General features: G+C 34.3%; 2 protein-coding genes across 2 annotated transcripts in view; one reads left to right on the top strand and one right to left on the bottom strand.

Annotated features, from left to right (window-relative positions):
- The window catches only part of LOC106874533 (PCI domain-containing protein 2), a 43,953-nt gene extending 32,271 nt beyond the window's left edge, over nt 1-11,682 (bottom strand). The window contains exon 1 of the mRNA XM_052974626.1: nt 11,659-11,682. Coding sequence (XP_052830586.1) covers nt 11,659-11,667 — 9 coding nt within the window. The 5' untranslated portion in view covers nt 11,668-11,682. The remainder of the gene's footprint in view (nt 1-11,658) is intronic.
- LOC106874531 (trafficking protein particle complex subunit 14) overlaps nt 1,097-19,627 on the top strand; it is a 30,175-nt gene continuing 11,644 nt past the window's right edge. Inside the window, exons 1-8 of the mRNA XM_014922298.2 lie at nt 1,097-1,728; nt 5,992-6,217; nt 6,767-6,853; nt 9,681-9,798; nt 16,460-16,595; nt 17,436-17,518; nt 17,719-17,796; nt 19,221-19,324. Of these exons, the coding sequence (XP_014777784.1) occupies nt 1,342-1,728; nt 5,992-6,217; nt 6,767-6,853; nt 9,681-9,798; nt 16,460-16,595; nt 17,436-17,518; nt 17,719-17,796; nt 19,221-19,324 (1,219 nt within the window). The 5' untranslated portion in view covers nt 1,097-1,341. The remainder of the gene's footprint in view (nt 1,729-5,991; nt 6,218-6,766; nt 6,854-9,680; nt 9,799-16,459; nt 16,596-17,435; nt 17,519-17,718; nt 17,797-19,220; nt 19,325-19,627) is intronic.

The raw sequence follows: 19,627 nt of genomic DNA, 5'->3' as shown, positions 1-19,627 counted from the left end.
ATATATATATATATATATATATATATATACACATACATACATACATACGTCTATATTAGTTAGAGGTTAAACAACCATTTAAGGGATAATAGATATCCAATATACTACTGGATATATACCTATGTATTTATATCCAAATGCTTACTGTTGTAAGGCAGTAACGCAATTGAATAACAGGTATGAGTGGGGGTAAAACAGAAATTTATCCAGAATTTACATATCACAAATTGAAAAATGAAAGAAAAAATCGTAAAACATACTACAGTAAAGTGAGGTTTACAAGGACACGGGCTCGTGAACACTGACTATTACATATTTTGTAAAGCACACTGCTAACGCAGTAGAACAGTATTGACTTATACTCTTTTACTTGTTTCAGTCTTTTGACTGTGGCCATGCTGGAGCACCGCCTTTAGTCGAGCAAATCGACCCCAGGACTTATTCTTTGGAAGCCTAGTACTTATTCTTTCGGTCTCTTTTGCCGAACCGCTAAGTTACGGGGAACGTTTAATATATTTTATAGTATATTGTGGTTGCATAACGATAATACTGTGTCCCTACGAGTCATTGTGTATATAACGCAGTGGTTCTCAACCATTTTTTGACTATGAACCCTTTAATTCCTATTTTACTCGAGGAGGTGAGTATCCTCATAGCCATTCGATGTCTAAAATTCCTATTATATTTTTGTGATTGAATATTATTAGAAATTGTATTTTAGAAAATGTTTAAATATTATATGTATTATAGAAATATATCCAGTTTATTGCACATAAACGTAAGCAACAAAATCTTATATGAACCCCCAAGGACCTTATGAACCCTAGTTGAGAACAATTGATATAACATTTGTATCTAACGTTCGTTGAGTACGCAAGACTTGAAGTCGTTTTGCACTCTTGTTGTTAGGATGGTAAGCGATCGGTTGAAATACTACTCGAACATTTTGTTAAGGACTCAGTCTTTGCCGATCCCCGCAAGACCCTCGCCTTTTTTCTCGGTGACGAGGATGTGATTCGAAGTCGGAAATCCCACGAGCTGAAGCAGATACTGCAAGAGATATCCTTCGACGTTCAAACATTCAACGAGTCCATCGCTTTGGACGAAACTTTATCAAAAAGGATGAGTCAGGATTTGAACTCAAAGCGCTGCGAGTTGAAACAAATAGCGTGATGCAGTAAATCCAACGTTCTAAGTACTAACGGGTTTGAATCAATACAGAATAGTGAATCGCAACAAAAATTTAGTTTGTATAGTAGTTCGAATGAAGACTTCATGTGAGAAATGTTGTAATCGTGGCTCGAGGAAAGTGATACCCTGCGACTCTGGCTGCATGGAAGAATGGAAGAGCATGCAGACAATGTGGACGAAGCATCGTCATTAGAACTCATTGTGTCCGATAAAAACAAACCGTTTTCTACTGATGATGACGCATATCAACAGCTCAAATCTGTTTACATCGGGCAGTCAATTGATGTATTCGTATTAGTTAAGTATTGTCCTGAGCGCGATAAGTACTCGGATTTAGAATCTTGGCGCTCTCGAATATGTCAACTCGGCGTGCACGGTTGTCTGACCCCTGCCCCGGAGACTGAAAGAAACAATGATGAATGCCGACTTACGAGCAAAGAACCTTCTGTTGATCATAGCTGGCACTTTGGCGAATGTAAAATTTGCCTCAGTTTTACTGAGGGATCTGATTCCAGAACAGTGTCTCACTTCCATCTGGTAGGTTTCCACCCTATTTTCATATATTTTCTTCACAGCAATATTACAGTCGTGTCTAAATTGACAGATCTTTTTGTTTCAGTATTGTTTACATATTCTATGTACTTTATTCCTCCGTGAACACATTGTTGAGCTCTGTTGAAGTTGCTCATTTCGCTTTGATTCTATTGTTTACATTAGACAACCTTCACGCTTATGTCATCAGCTAAGTAATTAATTTCTCACAGTAATTTATTCTCTAATTTTATTCTTTTTATATTGTCACATTATCTCGTTCTTCCAATGCTCGCTTATTTTATTGGAGCCTAAAAAGGAACCACTTTTGTTCCTAACGTTGGGGGTCTGCAGGCCCCTGAAAAGTGGGGCAGTGGGATTTGGCTGCCCTGCTCACAGCCGTAAATGTAACATACCTTCGACTACAACAAACATGCCGTGCACCTCGCGCTACGCCACTCTGTTCAAAATTTTAAAAGGTTGCTGTGTATGATATATAATTATTACTTAGTCGTTTTTAACAATTCATTTACATTTACCTTTCAATGTAGGTATGAGACTGTGAAAACGTATTTGTTGTAAATTTAGGGTCCGTAGGAAAAATTCGTTTAAACGAAATTAGGTCCTTTGCTGTGAATAAATTGGGTATGTAACCCACTTTTCTATGTAGCCGTTCGACTTTTTAAAAATAGCAGTCATATCTCCCTCAAATTATACCTTACTGACTTTTTAATAAAATGTAAGGATTCACTGCATAATGTAAATCTAGATACTTTACAGTCCGAGAAGAAAATAAGACGAGATGGTCTTAGTTAGACTGCTTTTGATTATGGATCTGCTTTATCAGACTTTATCTGGGGTTAACAACATGATTAGTGTGTTCATATATGTCAAACTTCAACATTTGACAGTGCTCACTTTGTTGTTATTGCGAAGCAAATCAACAGTTACCTGTAATCAGCATACCTACACAAATGTGCCCCATTTTGTTTCTTCACACCTTTCAGAAAAATGGATATTTTTTAACGAAATTTCCAACAAATCCGCTTCAGATGTGAAAAAGATTTTTCTGTGAGTTGGGGGATGGGTTTCGGAATATTCACACGAGTCAGCTTTGTTTCCTCATAACTTTCAGAAAAATGGGTATTTCTTAATGAAATTTTCAGCAAATACCTTTCAGAGTGTATAGATTTTGATTATATCGGAATTTAATAATAATAATAATAATAATAATAAATGGTGGACTCGCGCATATACGTACTGACACAGATCACATATCTACAAAATGAAACTTGAAATTTCGGGAAAAAATTGTGATGTGTCAGTATGTTATGTGTGCTTGTTCACCGTTTTATTTATTTATAAATTTTTTTTTTTTTCATATTAAATTCCGATAATCGTAATCTATACACTCTCAAAGGTAAGAAATTTCATTTAAAAAATGTACCCATTTTTCAAAAAATGTTATAGGGAAACAAAGCTAACTCGTGTGAATTTTCTGAATCTCCTCTCCCCACCCACGGAAAATTTGTTTTCACAACAAATTCCGATATAATCGGAATGTACACTACCTGAAACATATTTGTAGAAAATTTCCTTAAAAAATATCCGTTTTTCTGGAAGTATTGAGGAAACAAAGTCGATGCGGGAGATGTGGGGGGCACTTGTGTAGGTATGCCCCTGTAACCTACATTTTAAAGCCGAGCCGTAATTTACATTTTAACATTTTAGGCGCAGGAGTGGCTGTGTGGTAAGTAACTTGCTTTCCAACCACATGGTTCTGGGTTCAGTCCCACTGCGTGGCACCTTGGGCAAGTGTCTTCTACTATAGCCTCTGGCTGACCAAAGCCTTGTGAGTGGATTTGGTAGACGGAAACTGAAACAAGCCCGTCGTATATATGTATATATATATATATATCTATGTGTGTATATATGTTTGTGTATCTGTGCTTGTCCCTCCAACATCGCTTGGCAACCGATGCTGGTGTGTTTACGTCCCTAGTAACTTCGCTGTTCGGTAAAAAGAGACCGATAGAATAAGTCCTGGGGTCGATTTGCTCAACTAAAGGCGGTACTCCAGAATGGCTGCAGTCAAATGACTAAAACAAGTAAAAGAATAAAAGAATTTGTGTGGGTCAATCAGCTGGTTAATTTCCACTCTAAATATGAAGCCGAGTTCTGTAAGAAATAACATTCAGTGTTTTCATTTTGTATGTATGGTGTTACCAATGGACATTCTAATTTTTTCCCCCCATTGATATTGGACACCCTAGGGAGAGTCAACATAAGAGAGATAATTGGAGAACAACTTCTTTCAGAGGAATTTGTGTGTCCGTAACACACTTGAGTCATTTGTGTAAGAGGACTTTCGGACACCCAGCATTTTAGAATAACTGTTACCAAACCAATAGACATCCTTTGACATTTTGTAGTTTTTACCATAATGTTGTGGCCAGAGGTTTTATTTCTGTATCAAGATATCATGTTCTTCAAGACGTATCTTTTGTGACATGTAGTGTTCTTTGTCCAGATTGCATACTCCTAGATAAATGACAAAATTACAGCTATTTTGTTAGTTGAAAATAGAGGAAAGTAACAGATGGAAATATAGATTGTAATCTTAGACAAGTCACACTTGGAGAATTATAAGAGCATCGGACAATATAACTTGTGGCTTTTGCATTTTAAATTCAAATAATACCATGGCCCATTTGGGCAGGATACCTAATTTGTCAATCAATTAAACACTACCATTTGGTCACTTGGGTAACTTTAGTGAAGTCTATTCTATTACAATCATTTGGGCCAGATTTCCAGTTTGAGAATATCTTTCTCCCTTTGTCCTTCTAGCTTTGGAGATCCTACAAAGGATCACAGGCACTGCTCTTCTCTCTGCACTAAGCATTAAATAAATTTCTCATTCTTTAGATTGCACTGGCTCACTGTGTATCAGGGCTTTGTCTTCCATTTGTTTAGTTTTTGAAATATTGTGTTTCTCATGGAAATTCAAAATCTATGAATATTGTAGAGCTTTTGACTCCATTCACTTATACACAAAACATCTCTTTAAAAAGAACGTATCTAAACTACCTCTCATGTTGTCAAACTTAATTAGTATACAGCTTACTTAAAATATGAAATTTTACAAAAAGAATAAATCTATCTTGTTGTTGTACTTGGGAATGGTCATATTGCCAGTTTAGCCAATAAAAACACACACACTGTATATTTGGTGTTAATTTGCTTCAGCTTTATATTACATTATATTACATTAATCCTATTTCGGCCAGAGTTCTTTCGTCACACTTCTGTGACCTCATCAGTGGTCCTTTGCTTTCTTCTTTCTTATGTGTGTCTCACCTTGCTAACTATCAGCTATTTTGTATTTTTCTATCTTCTTATCCACTCCTTTTAACTAATAGCCTACACTCACATCAACCTTAGCAGTTAATATGCACAGCACCATATGTAAATGCTATTACAGTTACATCATTCTTCATACACAGCTGCACAATTTCACCAATATACAACCTACCACCTAAAAATGCAGTTTCAAATAAATTGACTACAAGTAGTACCTACAGAATCTACCATCTACCTTTTTAACCATAGCATCAAAGAACATCAAATACAAGCAACCATTACACACCATAACTTGAGCCTCTAGAAAGTTTCTTCACCTATTTGAAATAGCAACCAAAGCTTCCTAAATTTACACCCTATTGCCTCATTATATGAATGAGATATGTCTTCATTGCATGTGTCTGAAAAGAGACAAGATGGTCATTACTGGAACACATTTGCTTATAGGTCTGCTCGATCTGGACCAAAATGGGCTAAACAACATTTTAAATATATCACACCTAAAAAAAATAATAAAATTACACACCACCAACTTTGTAGCATACACACCACATATAGGGGACAATAAAGAAATCAAAACAATACAGACACATACTTAGAACATTTTCAGTTACATTTGATCAACTCAAAGAAGGCATAATACTTATGAACTGACAATACATTAAATACATCATGGATTATGCCAATCTATTTTGGGCCCCTAATTTTGCCATAAATTACAAAGATCATAAACAGTCAAATCATGACAGGATGCATGTAGACAACCTCACAAACACAAAATAGATAAATACACAAAATAAAAGATTGGAAAGTACATATACAACTAAATAGCTGCAGTTCTTCAAACTAAAATAAATGTTGTATAGATACTAAGCCTTTTTATTTTGTTTTGTTTGATTTTTTCAGAAAGAAAAACCTTACTTTTCTAAAGGTAACATCTATGTAATTCCTCTGAACCTAAGTCTCACCTCTGTACCAGGTGGTTGCAAGCAAGTGTTGCTCTCAGTAGCCGTCTGGCTCTCTAAGACACCAACTCCAACAGAATGGATGGCACTTGAAAAGGATTTCTGCCTTAGTCCTGATTCATCTACAGGACTTCCTCCTACTCCAAAGACTGTTACAAAGCAATCTTGTAAGTAACATCCTAACTACATCTTGAATTGAAGAACTTAAATGTATCATTTTGATACTGTCAATATTGTCTATCTGCTTACGTCAGAGATTATGTCCATCTATACATTGCTGCTTCTGTACATGATTGCTTCACCCTGTGATATCATCTCATACTAATAACAGTCATTGTTTGTTATTTGGTTGTGCTACCTTATATGGAATTGCTCTCTTTCCCTGTCTACTACCATTAATACACACTCTTCCCTGTCTTGCTATCTACTACTAGTACTACATCTACTTTGATATGGATTATCATCTAACATTCTCATTTGAAATTGCTAATGGACTATAACTGTATTATTTATTTGGTCATAAAACTACGTAATGCATACCTATTTTACGCTGATCCGTCTCTCACTTTTGACAAACTGGAATATACTAATACGCCATTAAACAAATTAATGTTTGATTCTACTAATAAATTAATTCAGTCTTTTTGCTGTAATTCATTCTCTTCATCTTAATTTGAAATTATTTTCTCAATTTTTCTTCTGTTTTGTCTTTACAGTAAGTTGTCTTCTGAACCTAATCCAACCTCCGAAACTGAAGTGTCATCTGGCTCAGGCTGCAGGCAAGCAATTCATTCTGTTGGAAGGTCAGTTTCTTATTACAAAGAACAAAGTCACTAGTATTTCATCTGTTTTTACAGCATCAATTATTAGCTGTGCATTTAACTGTTATTCTTCTCTGATAATGCTCTACTTCTCTCATTAATGATTTGGAAAAGAAATGAACATCACCACTTCCATTTCTATACAACTCAGATTTATTTTGTTATCAATGTTATACATTGAGATTATCAAACATGTTTTCAAAACTCCTTAAGAAGATAAAACATGTTTAAACTAATTACTGTATAAATTAGTATTTCATTATTTTCTATATAGAAGACAAGACTAGAAAAGAGCCATATATGCTAATGTCAATACAACGAATGGGTGCAAAAACTATGATACAGAATATCTGTCAGCTGACAAGTTACCAGAAATTTAGAAATATCAGATCTTACTCAATAACATTGAATGTTACAGAACTGAAACATAAAAAGCATTTCTGTAATATAAACCTATCCAAATTAGCATGAAAACAACATAAATGTTATATTAATTGACAGGGATTTTAACATAAAGTGATATTAGACATTTAAGCACTCGTCTGATACTGACATATATAAGAGGTCTACCAATAGCAGCAATCAAATCACTCATTTATTGTTCGTAATTTGATATTTCATCTCATATTAAGTATTGTAACTTGTTTCTCCTAATTTAGCCTTTAGCAGAAACAACAGCCAAATCTCCCTCCTATCACTTGTCCTTTCCTTACAAGAAAGGACACATTGGAAAATCTATTCCTAGAGGTATTCTGTCTACATACAGGATTAGACTGACCAAGATAATTTGTGCTGACATGAAGTATCTGAGAAGGTAGAATTATACAGGTTAAAATAGCAGAAATCATTTTTGATACTTAATTTGAGGAGATAGAATTTAGTGTTGGATCAAGTGCGAATGGCAGTGATGGCGAATGGACTGATCCTGAATTTGTAATATGAATGGGAAAGCAATTAAATGGTTCTATGATCTTTTGCAATATAATTTTTAGAATGTTTTTGTTGAAAGAATCATTAGTGTTACCAAAAAGGTTTGCATCAGAGACAACCATGATGTTATAGGAGAGAAGTGCGTTTACCTGGATGATGGCTCACTTGCATTTGATGATTCTGCAAAGAAGGAGGTTTGGAAGTACCACTATGGTTCTTATTGCTGAATCACTAGCAGAATTAGAAAAGAAATTTCAGATGTGGAAGCAAGGTCTGGAATCGAAAGGTTTTAGAGTTAATTTAACAAAGACCAAAGTGAGTAGGAAAACAGACAGATCGCTGATCCCATCAGGGGGTTGGCCCTACGCAATACGTGGAAAAGGTATTGGTAGAAACTTCATATGGTGTACCCAGTGCAAGCTATGGACACATAAGAGGTGCAGTGATATCATAAGAAGGTTAACAGAGAAAGTAGTCTTTGTGTGTGGCAGATGTACTGATACAATAAACACTAAGAATGTACAGAAAATTAACTTTGTCAAATGTCTGAGTGGGATCCTTAGAAGTATTAGATAGTTTCCATTACTTAGATGACCACATTAGCAGTGGAGGGGGTAGTTCTGAAAGTGTAGTTACTAGAATAAGAATGGGCTGGGCAAAGTTCAGAGAACTACTATCTTTATTAGTAACAAAAGGTCTCTCCCCAAGAGTGAAAGGCAGATTGTATGATACCTGTGCACAAGCAGCTATGCTACATGGCAGTGAAACACGGGCTTTGACTACAGAGGACATATGAAGGCTTAAAAGAAATGAAACCAGCATGCTCTGCTGGATGGGTAATATCAGTGTGCGTAATATATGGGTAATGACGGAGTGTAAGTAATTTGAGAGAAAAATTGTGTATGTGATGCATGAGTTGTAGTGTGCAAGAAAGAAGACTGCACTGATATGGTCATGTGATGTGTATGGATGAGGACAGCTGCATCAAGAAGTGCCAATCTGTAATTGTGGAGGGAACATGTGGAAGGGGTTAACCCAAGAAGGCATGGTTCAGAGTGGTGAGAAAGGACATTGGGTCTCACAGAGGAGATAGCAAGTGACTGAGACTTGTAGTGGTTTGCTGTGCCTGAGAAGACATGTATCAAGCTAAGTAAAATTGCAACCATCCATACTTACTTTTATCTTTTACATGTTTCAGTCATTAGACTGTGGCCATACTGGAGTACTGCCTTGAGGAATTTTAGTCAAACTAATTGACCCTAGTCCTTATTCTCTTTTTAAGCCTGGTACTTATTCTCTTTTGCTGCACCACTAAGTTACGGGGACATAAACACACCCACACTGGTCGTCAAGTGATAGTTGGGGACAAACAAAGACACACACACACATATCTATGACAGGCTTCCTTCAGTTTCCATCTACATACATACATATATATACATATATATATATATATATATATATATATATATATATATATATATATATATATATATATATATATATGATGGGCTTCTTTCAGTTTCCGTCTACCAAATCCATTCATAAGGCTTTGGTCAGCCCAAGGCTACAGTAGAAGACACTTTCCCAAGGTGCCACACAGTGGGATTGAACCCGGAACCATGTGGTTGGGAAGCAAGCTTCTTACCACACAGCCACACCTGTGTTCTAACTTCAAATTCTGCTGAGGTTGACTTTGCTTTTCATCCTTTCGGGGTCAATAAAATATGTATCACTTGAGTACTGGGTTAATGTAACTGACTAAACCTCTTGCCACAAAATTTCAGGCCTCGTGCCTACACTAGAAAGGATTATTATTATTATCATCATCATCATCATTATTATTATTATTATTAATCAGCATCATTTCTGTTATCAGTGCACAACTCTACATATGAAGATGTTACCATATCTAATTGTTGGGTGTTACCAAGTTCCTGTCACTGGGCTACACGAAGTCCAACAGAACCCTTATGTGAACACAACAGCAAAGAATGGTAAATATCTCTTATTTTGTTCATACATTTTTTCTCTTGCCTCCATTACAGTTTCTGAATAACAACTGTTTTAATTTTGTCATAAAAGATCTCCAGATTGTCCAATATGAGTTCAATGATAATTAAGACTTATTTCATATTTGGTATGTAATTGATTTAAGTTATTATATTCAATAAAAATGTCTTAAAGTAAATTGTAACTACAACTATGTTTAAATAATAACCATGTGTAACATGATTTTTGTTATTGGGTAGCAACCATTATTTCCTATTTGCTTACTCTTAGAATGTATGAAAAATGGCTAATATTTCCTTCAAACTTTGCTTTTGTTACATTTAATTCAAACCCCTAAGAATCCCTCTCAACACATAGCTATGATCAGTACCGGATTTAAACCATGGGGGGCCTAGGGCACTTCAAGTTTGGCGGGCCCTTTATACATGAGAATTAAAACCTTAGAAAATTACCAAATTTAAATCTCAAAACCCATCTGTTTCAAATAATTGAATTTAGTGAGTTAGCAGAGAGTTTAAATAAATGACTGGAAATGTTGCTTTATAGAGACAGTTTTTCAAAATTCAATTTTCATTTTTTACACATCCACTTGCAGTGTTTGACTTTTTCTTCATTGTGAAAAATACAATGAAGAAGGGAAAAGTGGGGTAAGGTTTTTTTTTTCTTTTATTGTGAGTTACATATGTTTCAGAATGTAGAATAAGATAAAATGACAGAAAATTACAAAAAAGAAAAAAAATCATTTTTGTGGTTGTTGTTCCAAAGTCATGATGTGTGTGTGTGTGTGTGTGTGTGCATGTGTCTGTGTGTGTGTGTGTGAGTAAGAGAGAGAGAGAGAAAGTGGGAGTAGAGATACCAACATTTAAAAGACATGGATTTAAAAAATTCTTCTTTTAAAACGGCTTCCCTTCATTATTTTGCTATGTGTGAAAAAAATAAAAAGCAGGGAAAACCCCGACAAAAACACGGAAATTTGAACAGCTTTTTCCGAAAGTCTACATTTCCAGTTTCCAGTAAGAGTAGCTGGGCACTATAAGTAATATTTACTGCATTTTTGACTTTGAAGAAAATATATTTTTTACAAATGTTCACTACCTTGCCAAAACTATATCAAGGAAGTAAAGACCTTCTCTAAATACAGTAAAACCTATAACATATTCAGAACACGGTTTCAGAAAATTATCACTGTTCTTTTTGAGCATATAAAAGACAAATTTAGGCAGGGTAAAATGGGTAAGACAAAACAAAGTAAATATACCTTTCTGGTTCTCCAGAATTAAATTTGAAGAGATCATACACATAAACACCCATCCTTAGACATCAGAAATGCAACAAAATTTAAGATATCTTGTTCAAATGAAAGAGGATTATGGAAAAATAGCACATATGAAATTAATGAAACTCAACATAAAATATTCTTTATAGCTTCTTCACCAAAAATTATTCAGATATTTTATTAGCTACCTCAATTACAACTGGGTCAAATTTGACGAAAAATTTCTTGAAAATAGAACCTGTCACCTACATTTTAAACTCTCAACTTCAACAACTATGTACACTATGCTGGCCAAATTTTACTCCCAAAGATGATGAAATGGTGCAAAATGAGAGAAAACAACAAGAAATCAGAAATTATTCATTTTGCCCCACTTCCATATAATGATTCCAAGTGTTTGACAGAATGACGAAAAATATATGAAAAAATAAGAAAGAAAAGAGGTTCAATTTAATGAAACATTTGAATATATATATACAATAATTCTAAAGATGAAAAGGAATGTTTTTAGCTGTTGAGAGATGTAATTTTATAATTAAAACTAAATTCAAAAGATTTCTTTACTTACTTGCTTCATAAAATAAGACTAGTTTTCAAAGCCTCACTGAAATAAGTTTAGAAGTGTGTGTGTGTGCCTTTAACTGCTATTGGTCAAGCCAAGGTCAAGGTCAGTCATGTATTGAAAGAAGGAATTTGGCCTAGAAACAATAACATTTTTCTATCAATCTCTTTATCTTAATATACATTTATACTTACACACATACACTCACAGATACATACATACATATATACATTTTCAGGAGTGTTCTGTTGTTTCCCTTTTCTCTGTTGTCCCAAAAGCAGTTACAATTCCCAAGGGAAATTGTAAGTGCTTTGGGACTGGGTTTTTTAGTTGAATTATTTGGTGTCTCTAAAGTGGTTATCATAAAAGAGAATCCATTACATTTTGTATATTGAAACAGAGCCTCTTCATGCCTGATTGCTTGAAGGTGTGTGTGTGGGGGGGGCAGTATTAAGTTCTACATACACATCGTAGCAGCCCCCCCCCTCAAATATTTAGGTACCCGGAGCAATTGCCCTCTCCATACCCCTATAAATCTAGCTTGGCTCTGATGCTCCCCCACTAGTCTTGCTTGTGATCTGGTCTGAAATGTAATGGAAAATAGGTGAGTTTCAAAACATTGATGTCCAGATCACAAAAGCAAAGTTTTAAGGGAATAGTAGTCACTTCCTTTGATTTCTAGATAGAAGCAAATAGGAAAATAACACTTACTGACCAAAGACACAAAAAATTTTTGATTTTGTTACACAATGTAATTAGTGAAGTAACTATCTATGATCATCATTGTTATTTAGTCATTTTTTAATTTTATTTCTTATGTGGTCCAGTAGATAAATGTTTTTGACTTCATTCAACACCAAACCAGGCGAACAACTTATATCCATGCAATTAATGTTGTTATTTTCTAACGATTAGGATTATATTTATGCTTGAATAAATACTTTTGTTCCAACCACTCATTGCACTGAGTGTTTTCATTTAATTGGTTGTCAGTTTGCTTTTAGAATAATATTATCAAAGCAAAAGATGAGTGGAAAATTAGTTTTTGGCAGTTTATGTTTCTAGAAATGCAAGTATAAATGCAAAAGATAAAGAAAAGTGTTCATTCATTGTTTATATCTATAGACAAACAATTCATTCAAGGAGAAATTTAACTCATAAACTAAATAGTAAAAGTCTTGTAACTGCCTTGCGTTTATATGTACCATTTATTGAACCAACAAAGGAGCATCAATATGATTGATAAATCTGCTAGGAATAGCAACCAAATTTCCCTCATATCACATTTTGCTTTGGAAAATATATTCCTATATGTATTCTGTTTATATAAAAGATAGAATGGGCAAGACTGAGATGTTTTGACCAAAAGTTTCATCTATCAGGACTGACCTGTAGCTAATAACAACATCAATGTTTGGTTTATTTGTTTCATTAGCAGCTAAACTTTATTGTTGGAAGTTCTCAATTAATTCAATACTTTATTATTCAGTTAAGTGTTTCAGTAGCTTAACAGTTTCACATTTGAAAGAGAAAACAGTAGTAGTCATTATGTTTTTGTTTTGTTTTTTTCAAGCAGCTTTGATCAGCCATTTAATTTCAGAACAGACTATAGTTCAAGCTCTTCCAACAGCAGGTCTTTTGGCCAGTCATTTTGGTATGTTTATCTCTCAAGTGCACATAATGCATCCTCACAGCTGCACTATAATTGCATTTTAAATAAACATACTACCTTATAAAAATAATAGTCAAATAGTTATTGATATGTGTACATGTGTGTCTGCACACTCTCGTACATAGCTCTTCACATTGTAACAACAGCAATTTATATAGCAAAGTATGACCAACATATATGGAGGATGAAAATGATCTTACTTTATAAAAACAACCTTCCTGGTTATTGTGTTTTAATAAAGACATTAACTGTGTAGACGATAAAGAAGACAGCAAGCCTCAGAAATTCTGCCAACCCAAATATGCAACATAGAAAAATTACAAATATTGTCAACTACATGAATGTGGCTTTCATGTGTTATATTGGTTCTGTAGGTAGTAGCAATGGAGTAAGCATCAACCATCATAATGTATCCTCTTCAGTCACCTTGTTTTGTGTTGTTGTTTTTTTTTTTGTTTTTCCCGAAAAGCTAATACTAATGAAAGTATGATGAAAGATAAGAGGCAGGAAAGTAGTAGCTATATTAAACTATTAGCAACTTATATATATATACATATATATAATGTTCTGTACATAGTCATGTAGAAAAGTGCATCAGCCTTCCCATCATATTGTTGAAGGCAACAATAAAAATTGCTATACTGTAGATTAATATGACCCATGCCAGTATAATGTAACACATGTTAAAATTATGATTGCAATATTTAAAAGCACCAGAATAAATATACTGCTGTGTATGGAAGTACTACTGATCATGTCACCAGGATGAAGAGAATATGAAGTCTTGGAAGTTTTATCTATAACACAGACTGAAAGCCAAATTTTATTCTCCCCGTGAATAGAAGCATTGGAATAATTATGAGCATGAAATTTATCCATAGTGAGAAATGTGTGTACCAATCACCTCCACTGTAATCTAACATAGGCTTGCAGTTAATAAAATTAGATTTAATCTGGTAAAAGTTGAAGAAATATAGTCGTTAACATTATGAATAGAATTATCAAAGAAAGAGATGGCAGAAGTTAAAGATGTTGCAGAAAACGTTTGAGGTTGACTTCCACATGCCACTATCCAATACTAATATACATTAACCCTTCAGCATTCAAACTGGCTATATCCTGCCTCAGCCAGATGCAATCTCTAATACTTACCCTATAATGTCCCTCTAGAAATAAGCAATCACATCATAAAAATCTCCAAGCTGCAAGATGATAATACATGATTAATTCAAAACAATGTTAATAAATAAGCATTACATTTGACTGCATAATCTGAATGCTAAAGGGTTAAGAGACTAGGATAAGAGGTGGAATAATGAACTAAGTAAGAAATACTTGATGTTATTGGAGTGAGTGAATGAAAGGAATTAGTAGGAAACTACATTTAGATTCTGGTGATGGCAGTCAGTATTATGTATAGCCTAGTTAGAAGCAGTGTAGGATATTTGTTAGTTATGTGGAATACAGTTGCCTTCAATTACAATGAAAAGAAAAAAAAACATGTTTTTGGGATGTTGAATAAACAGAATGTGTGATTTGATATAACAAGGTAATGTAGCTGACATATGTTAATCATGTTTCTACATTGGAGATCTAGTGGTATTAAAAATACAATCTGGGAATGAACTGAAATTTTCTCTTCAGTAGTATGCCACCTCTTTCCTTTAGCGACTCTTACCACTCTCTCGTGCCAAAAATGCATTGCAATGTAAATGAACTTTCCATCCTTGTTAGGTTCTCCTTTCTACATAGACATTCTCTTATAGTATGCCTGAAGACTCCTCTAACCTCTTCTATATGTTACATTATCACTAACACTTAAATGTATATCTGTTATAATTTGCAATGTAATCCTGCATCTTTTACTAGCATTTTCTGTAATCATTATCATTTAATCCTGAAATAGATGGTATGGACATTACCTTTGTACACTCTCTAACACTGGTTAATGAGAATGTAATTGTTTCACTTGAAGTTTTATATGCTGATATCTGTAAAACTTGATAGTTGCAAAGAGTTGTTGTCTTAAGGAGAAAGGATTGAGAAAAATGTTTAATATGGTCTTCATAGAAGAAGGAAACTCATTGAATATGTTGAAAGTGGTAGAAGCAGATACATATTGGTTCCACAACTTGTACGTTCAAGAAATAGTGCTACTATTGGTAAATAACATATTTGCTCTGTAAATAGATTGTAAGGAGTAACATTCATTCACGTGTTGAAAATAACAAGTTAGTTCTTAGTAGGGTTGTTGAAATTGCCTTTCCTGGGGTTGGGATATTTTGTTACTGGAAGTACTTGGATTAAATGTCCAGACAGGAAAAAGTGAAAAGTTTTGTGGGAATAGAAAATAACTCAAAAGCACACTGATGCTGAAGGAAAGTACACCATTAGGATTAGAATTCATGCTGGGCTGGAAAAAAAATCATGTTTACTGATTTGGTAATAGTGTAAATATGGTGGGATTGAAAAGAAGAGTTAAAACAGCAGCAGCAGTAGTAGTAGTAGTAGTAGTAGTAGTAGTAGTAGTAGTAGTAACAGCAGCAAAATGATGAGATTGCAGTATCATCATTGTTGAGGGTGGTTGATAGGAGAATTTTGTGATTAATAGAGAACTTGGTAAGGGATCAAAGATTATTGCACATATAATAATAAATAGATCCTTCTGGGACTGTGATGGTCAGGGAGACCATCTTGATATAGTAAGCTATTTATTTCACTAATGTATCTATATAAGGTATAGTTTGGATTAGAGCAGATGAGTTAGAGATTTGTGTATCAGAAAAGAAATATTAGATATAGCTTGTATGTTTGTAGAAGGGATAGCTTGTCACAATTGGACAGAGTACATAGATAGATATGTAACACTTGAACTGAATGGAAAGATGTTTCTGTCTTGTTGAATTTTTGATAATTAAATCAGTAAAACAAGTTCTTAATATGGTTACATTTTCTATTTGGAAATGTTCTACTCATGGTTAAGAATTTTTATCTCAAGTTGTCTACCAACTCAGTTGCACTATTTAATTGAAAATATTTCACTTCACTTATATTATTAATACTTTTCATTAAAACTGGTGTCTTGTGCCTGTATAAAACAGAACAAAAAAAAAACTAACATCTTTTTTTCTATAGTGAAAGTGACCAACATAGTCAAAAAGTCTCTTTACTTAAAACCGACAACTCTACATTTCCGCTGTATTTAAGTCCAGGAGAAGTACTCTCCCTTGTATTTACTGTACAACAAAAAGAACTGGAGGGTCCAAATATGGTAAGTTTATACCAGTTTTGATTATTTCATCAAACTGTCAGTCTAACTTGTCGCAGAAGGTTTGCAAAAATCTAAGGCCGCAGCCCCTTCCTCCACATAAAACAAAAAGAAAACATGAGCAAACAAAAAAAAAAAAATTGTATGTTAGTTGCTTTACACTGTTTAGCATGACTTCTGCATGCTTAACAAACCCTTCCAAGTTATCAAATCCTGTTTTGTCTCGTATCTGGAATGCTACGTTTCATCCTCTATATCTCTGACACTTATTTCACCCCCCCCCTTCTCTCTCTTTCTCTCTCTCTCTCTCTCTCTCTCTCTTTTTCTCAACAAAAGCTTTAGAAACATTTAACTTTTCACCTTCAAAATCTTTACTTTGATAGAGCTCTGTTTTTACTTACAGTTTAGGATTGCAACTGCAATATATTCGTTGTCTATTGATTGATAACTATCTTTCTTTGGTTACATATGTTTCCATTATGTCTTCTGTACAATATTCTACCTGCTCCCCTCTCTCAACTTTATCTATCAATGCTAACATTATCCACTATCAACATTTCTGAATATACTCCATACCTTTCAATCTTATATCTTTCCAAACAAACTCTTGATATACAAAAACAAAAAACTATGTTTTCAATACTGATGCATATAGAAATTGCTCAAAAGTAGTTGAGTGTTAGAAATAGGCTTAAATGCCTTTTAGTACTTAGTGTCCTTCCTCTGGATTCTGAGTTCAAATCGTGTCTGTTCAGTCAATAAACGATTGCCAAGGATTTACTAATTTTTCCCTGCTCCATTGCAAGAAATCATTATTGCAATAATGTTTGTGTTTTGTTGCAGATGTTTTCTCTGGCAGCACACATCAGTTGGTGTAGTCAGCAAGCTAAACTAATGGATGAGCCCAAAACAGTTACCACTTACAGGTATTTTTCTCTAATATTTATTCTTTGTTTCTGTTTATTTTTCTAAATATCTCTCAGCTCATATCCAAACCAGAAACATTAAAAATAAGCATTAAAATAATACAACATTTGTTAAGATTTGTCCTTTTTATGTTGTCTTCTTTTTGTGCTCGTTGCTTTCTTAATATAATATTGATAGAAATATTGATTTCTTCTTGCAGCCTTCCAAACATCAAACTTCATCATCCACCATTTGTTGTTTCTGTTTCTTGTAAAGATGAAATTACTGTTGGTCGCAGGTAACAGAGTTTTTGCTCCTTATGTTTTTCTGTTTGTATAAGCATGTAATAAGTGCAAACATGGCTGTGTGCTAAGAAGTTTGCTTCACAATTACATGGTTCCAGGTTCAGTCCCACTGTGTGACACCTTGGGCAAGTGTTTTCTACTATAGCCTCGGGCTGACCAAAGCGGATTGTGAGTGGATTTTGTAGGTGGAAACTGAAAGAAGCCCATCATGTGTGTGTGTGTGTGTATATGTATCTTCCATCTTTCATTTCCTATGTGTGTGTGTGTTTGTCCCCCACCACCACTTGACAACTGGTGTTGGTGTGCTTACATCCCTGTGACTTAGCAGCTTGGCATGAGGGACCAATAGAATAAGTACCAGGCTTAACAAAAAATAAAAACTGGAGTCAATTAATTTGACTAAAAATTTTGCAATGTGGTGATTTCAAATTTTGATACAAGGACAGCAATTTTAGAGCAGGGGCCAGGTCAACTACATCAACCCCAGTGTTCAACTGGGATTTATATTATCGACACCAAAAGGATGAGAGGCAACGTGGACCTTGGTGGTATTTGAACTCAGAACATAAGACAGTTGAAATGCTGCTAAGCATTTTTCCTGGTGTGCTAACTATTCTGTCAGCTTGCTGCCTAAATTTTATAAATATTAGCAATTGTCTTTGCATTAGTGAGCCTGTATGAGGCATTTCATGGGAAAGAAACCAGCACTTTTGCAGCTTAAATACCTAAATCGAGAAACATTATATGATTTCAACATCTCCCTCATTTCTTGGGGCCCTGTTTTCCTTGGCCTACATTGAACTTGAAACTAGATATCTTGGTATTATAAGCTCAGTCAGTTATCACATCTGCATCTCTAAATCACTTGATTTTCCATTGATGCATATACCTCTAGATTACAGTTGAAATCACCATTTCTCTATTATTTTTAATCTGAATTTTGAAGGTGCATGGCTTAGTGGTTAGGGGTATTCGGCTCATGATTATAAGGTCACGAGTTTAATTCCTCATGGTGTGTTGTGTACTTGAGCAAGACACTTTATTCCACATTGCTCCTGTCCACTCAGCTATCAAAAAGGAGTACTACCTGTATTTCAAAAGGTCAGCCTCATCACATTCTGTGTCCCGCTGAATCTCCCTGAGAGCTATGTTAAGGGAATGCATATCTGTGGAGTGCTCAACCACTTGCATGTTAAGTTCACAAGAGGCTGTTCTGTTAGTCAGCTCAACTGGAACCCTTGTCATAACTAGCAGAGTGCCAATTAATCTAAATCCTGATACATTAAGGTTCTTTGATCCTTAACCAATAATTACTTCCTCACAACTAAACACATTTCAAATGATTGTTTTTAGTTCTAATTTAAAATTTAGATTGTAAAATTCAGAAATCTAAAAGTTGAATTTTTTTGCTCTACAGTTTCAATGTTCTCTACACCATTTCAAACAAATTGCAAGATTTTCTGGCTCTTCGCCTCTACTGGAACCCCACACCTTCATCCAGCATTGTAGAAACAAAGGAAGGTTTGTAGCCATATATTTTTTACCTCTATTTCTAAACAGGACTTTTGATATCAACAAATATATATTAACCTGGGTTGCTTATGTTTCTTCATTTCTTTTCCTTTTTCACAAATGTATGTGTGTGTGTGTATATATATATATATATATATATATATATATATATATATATACATACAATTTAAATATAGGATAAAATCTTTATAAGAATTTATCAAGTAGTTAGTGTGAAAAAACCTCATAAGGGAAAAATTTATTAATTATTCCCTATAAATATATTTATTTATATTAAGGGCATTACTATAC

This window comes from Octopus bimaculoides, chromosome 19 (genome assembly GCF_001194135.2).
Source record: "Octopus bimaculoides isolate UCB-OBI-ISO-001 chromosome 19, ASM119413v2, whole genome shotgun sequence".
Lineage (NCBI taxonomy): Eukaryota > Metazoa > Mollusca > Cephalopoda > Octopoda > Octopodidae > Octopus > Octopus bimaculoides.
Note: the sequence above shows the minus strand (reverse complement) of the source record. Positions and strands in the feature narration are given on the sequence as shown.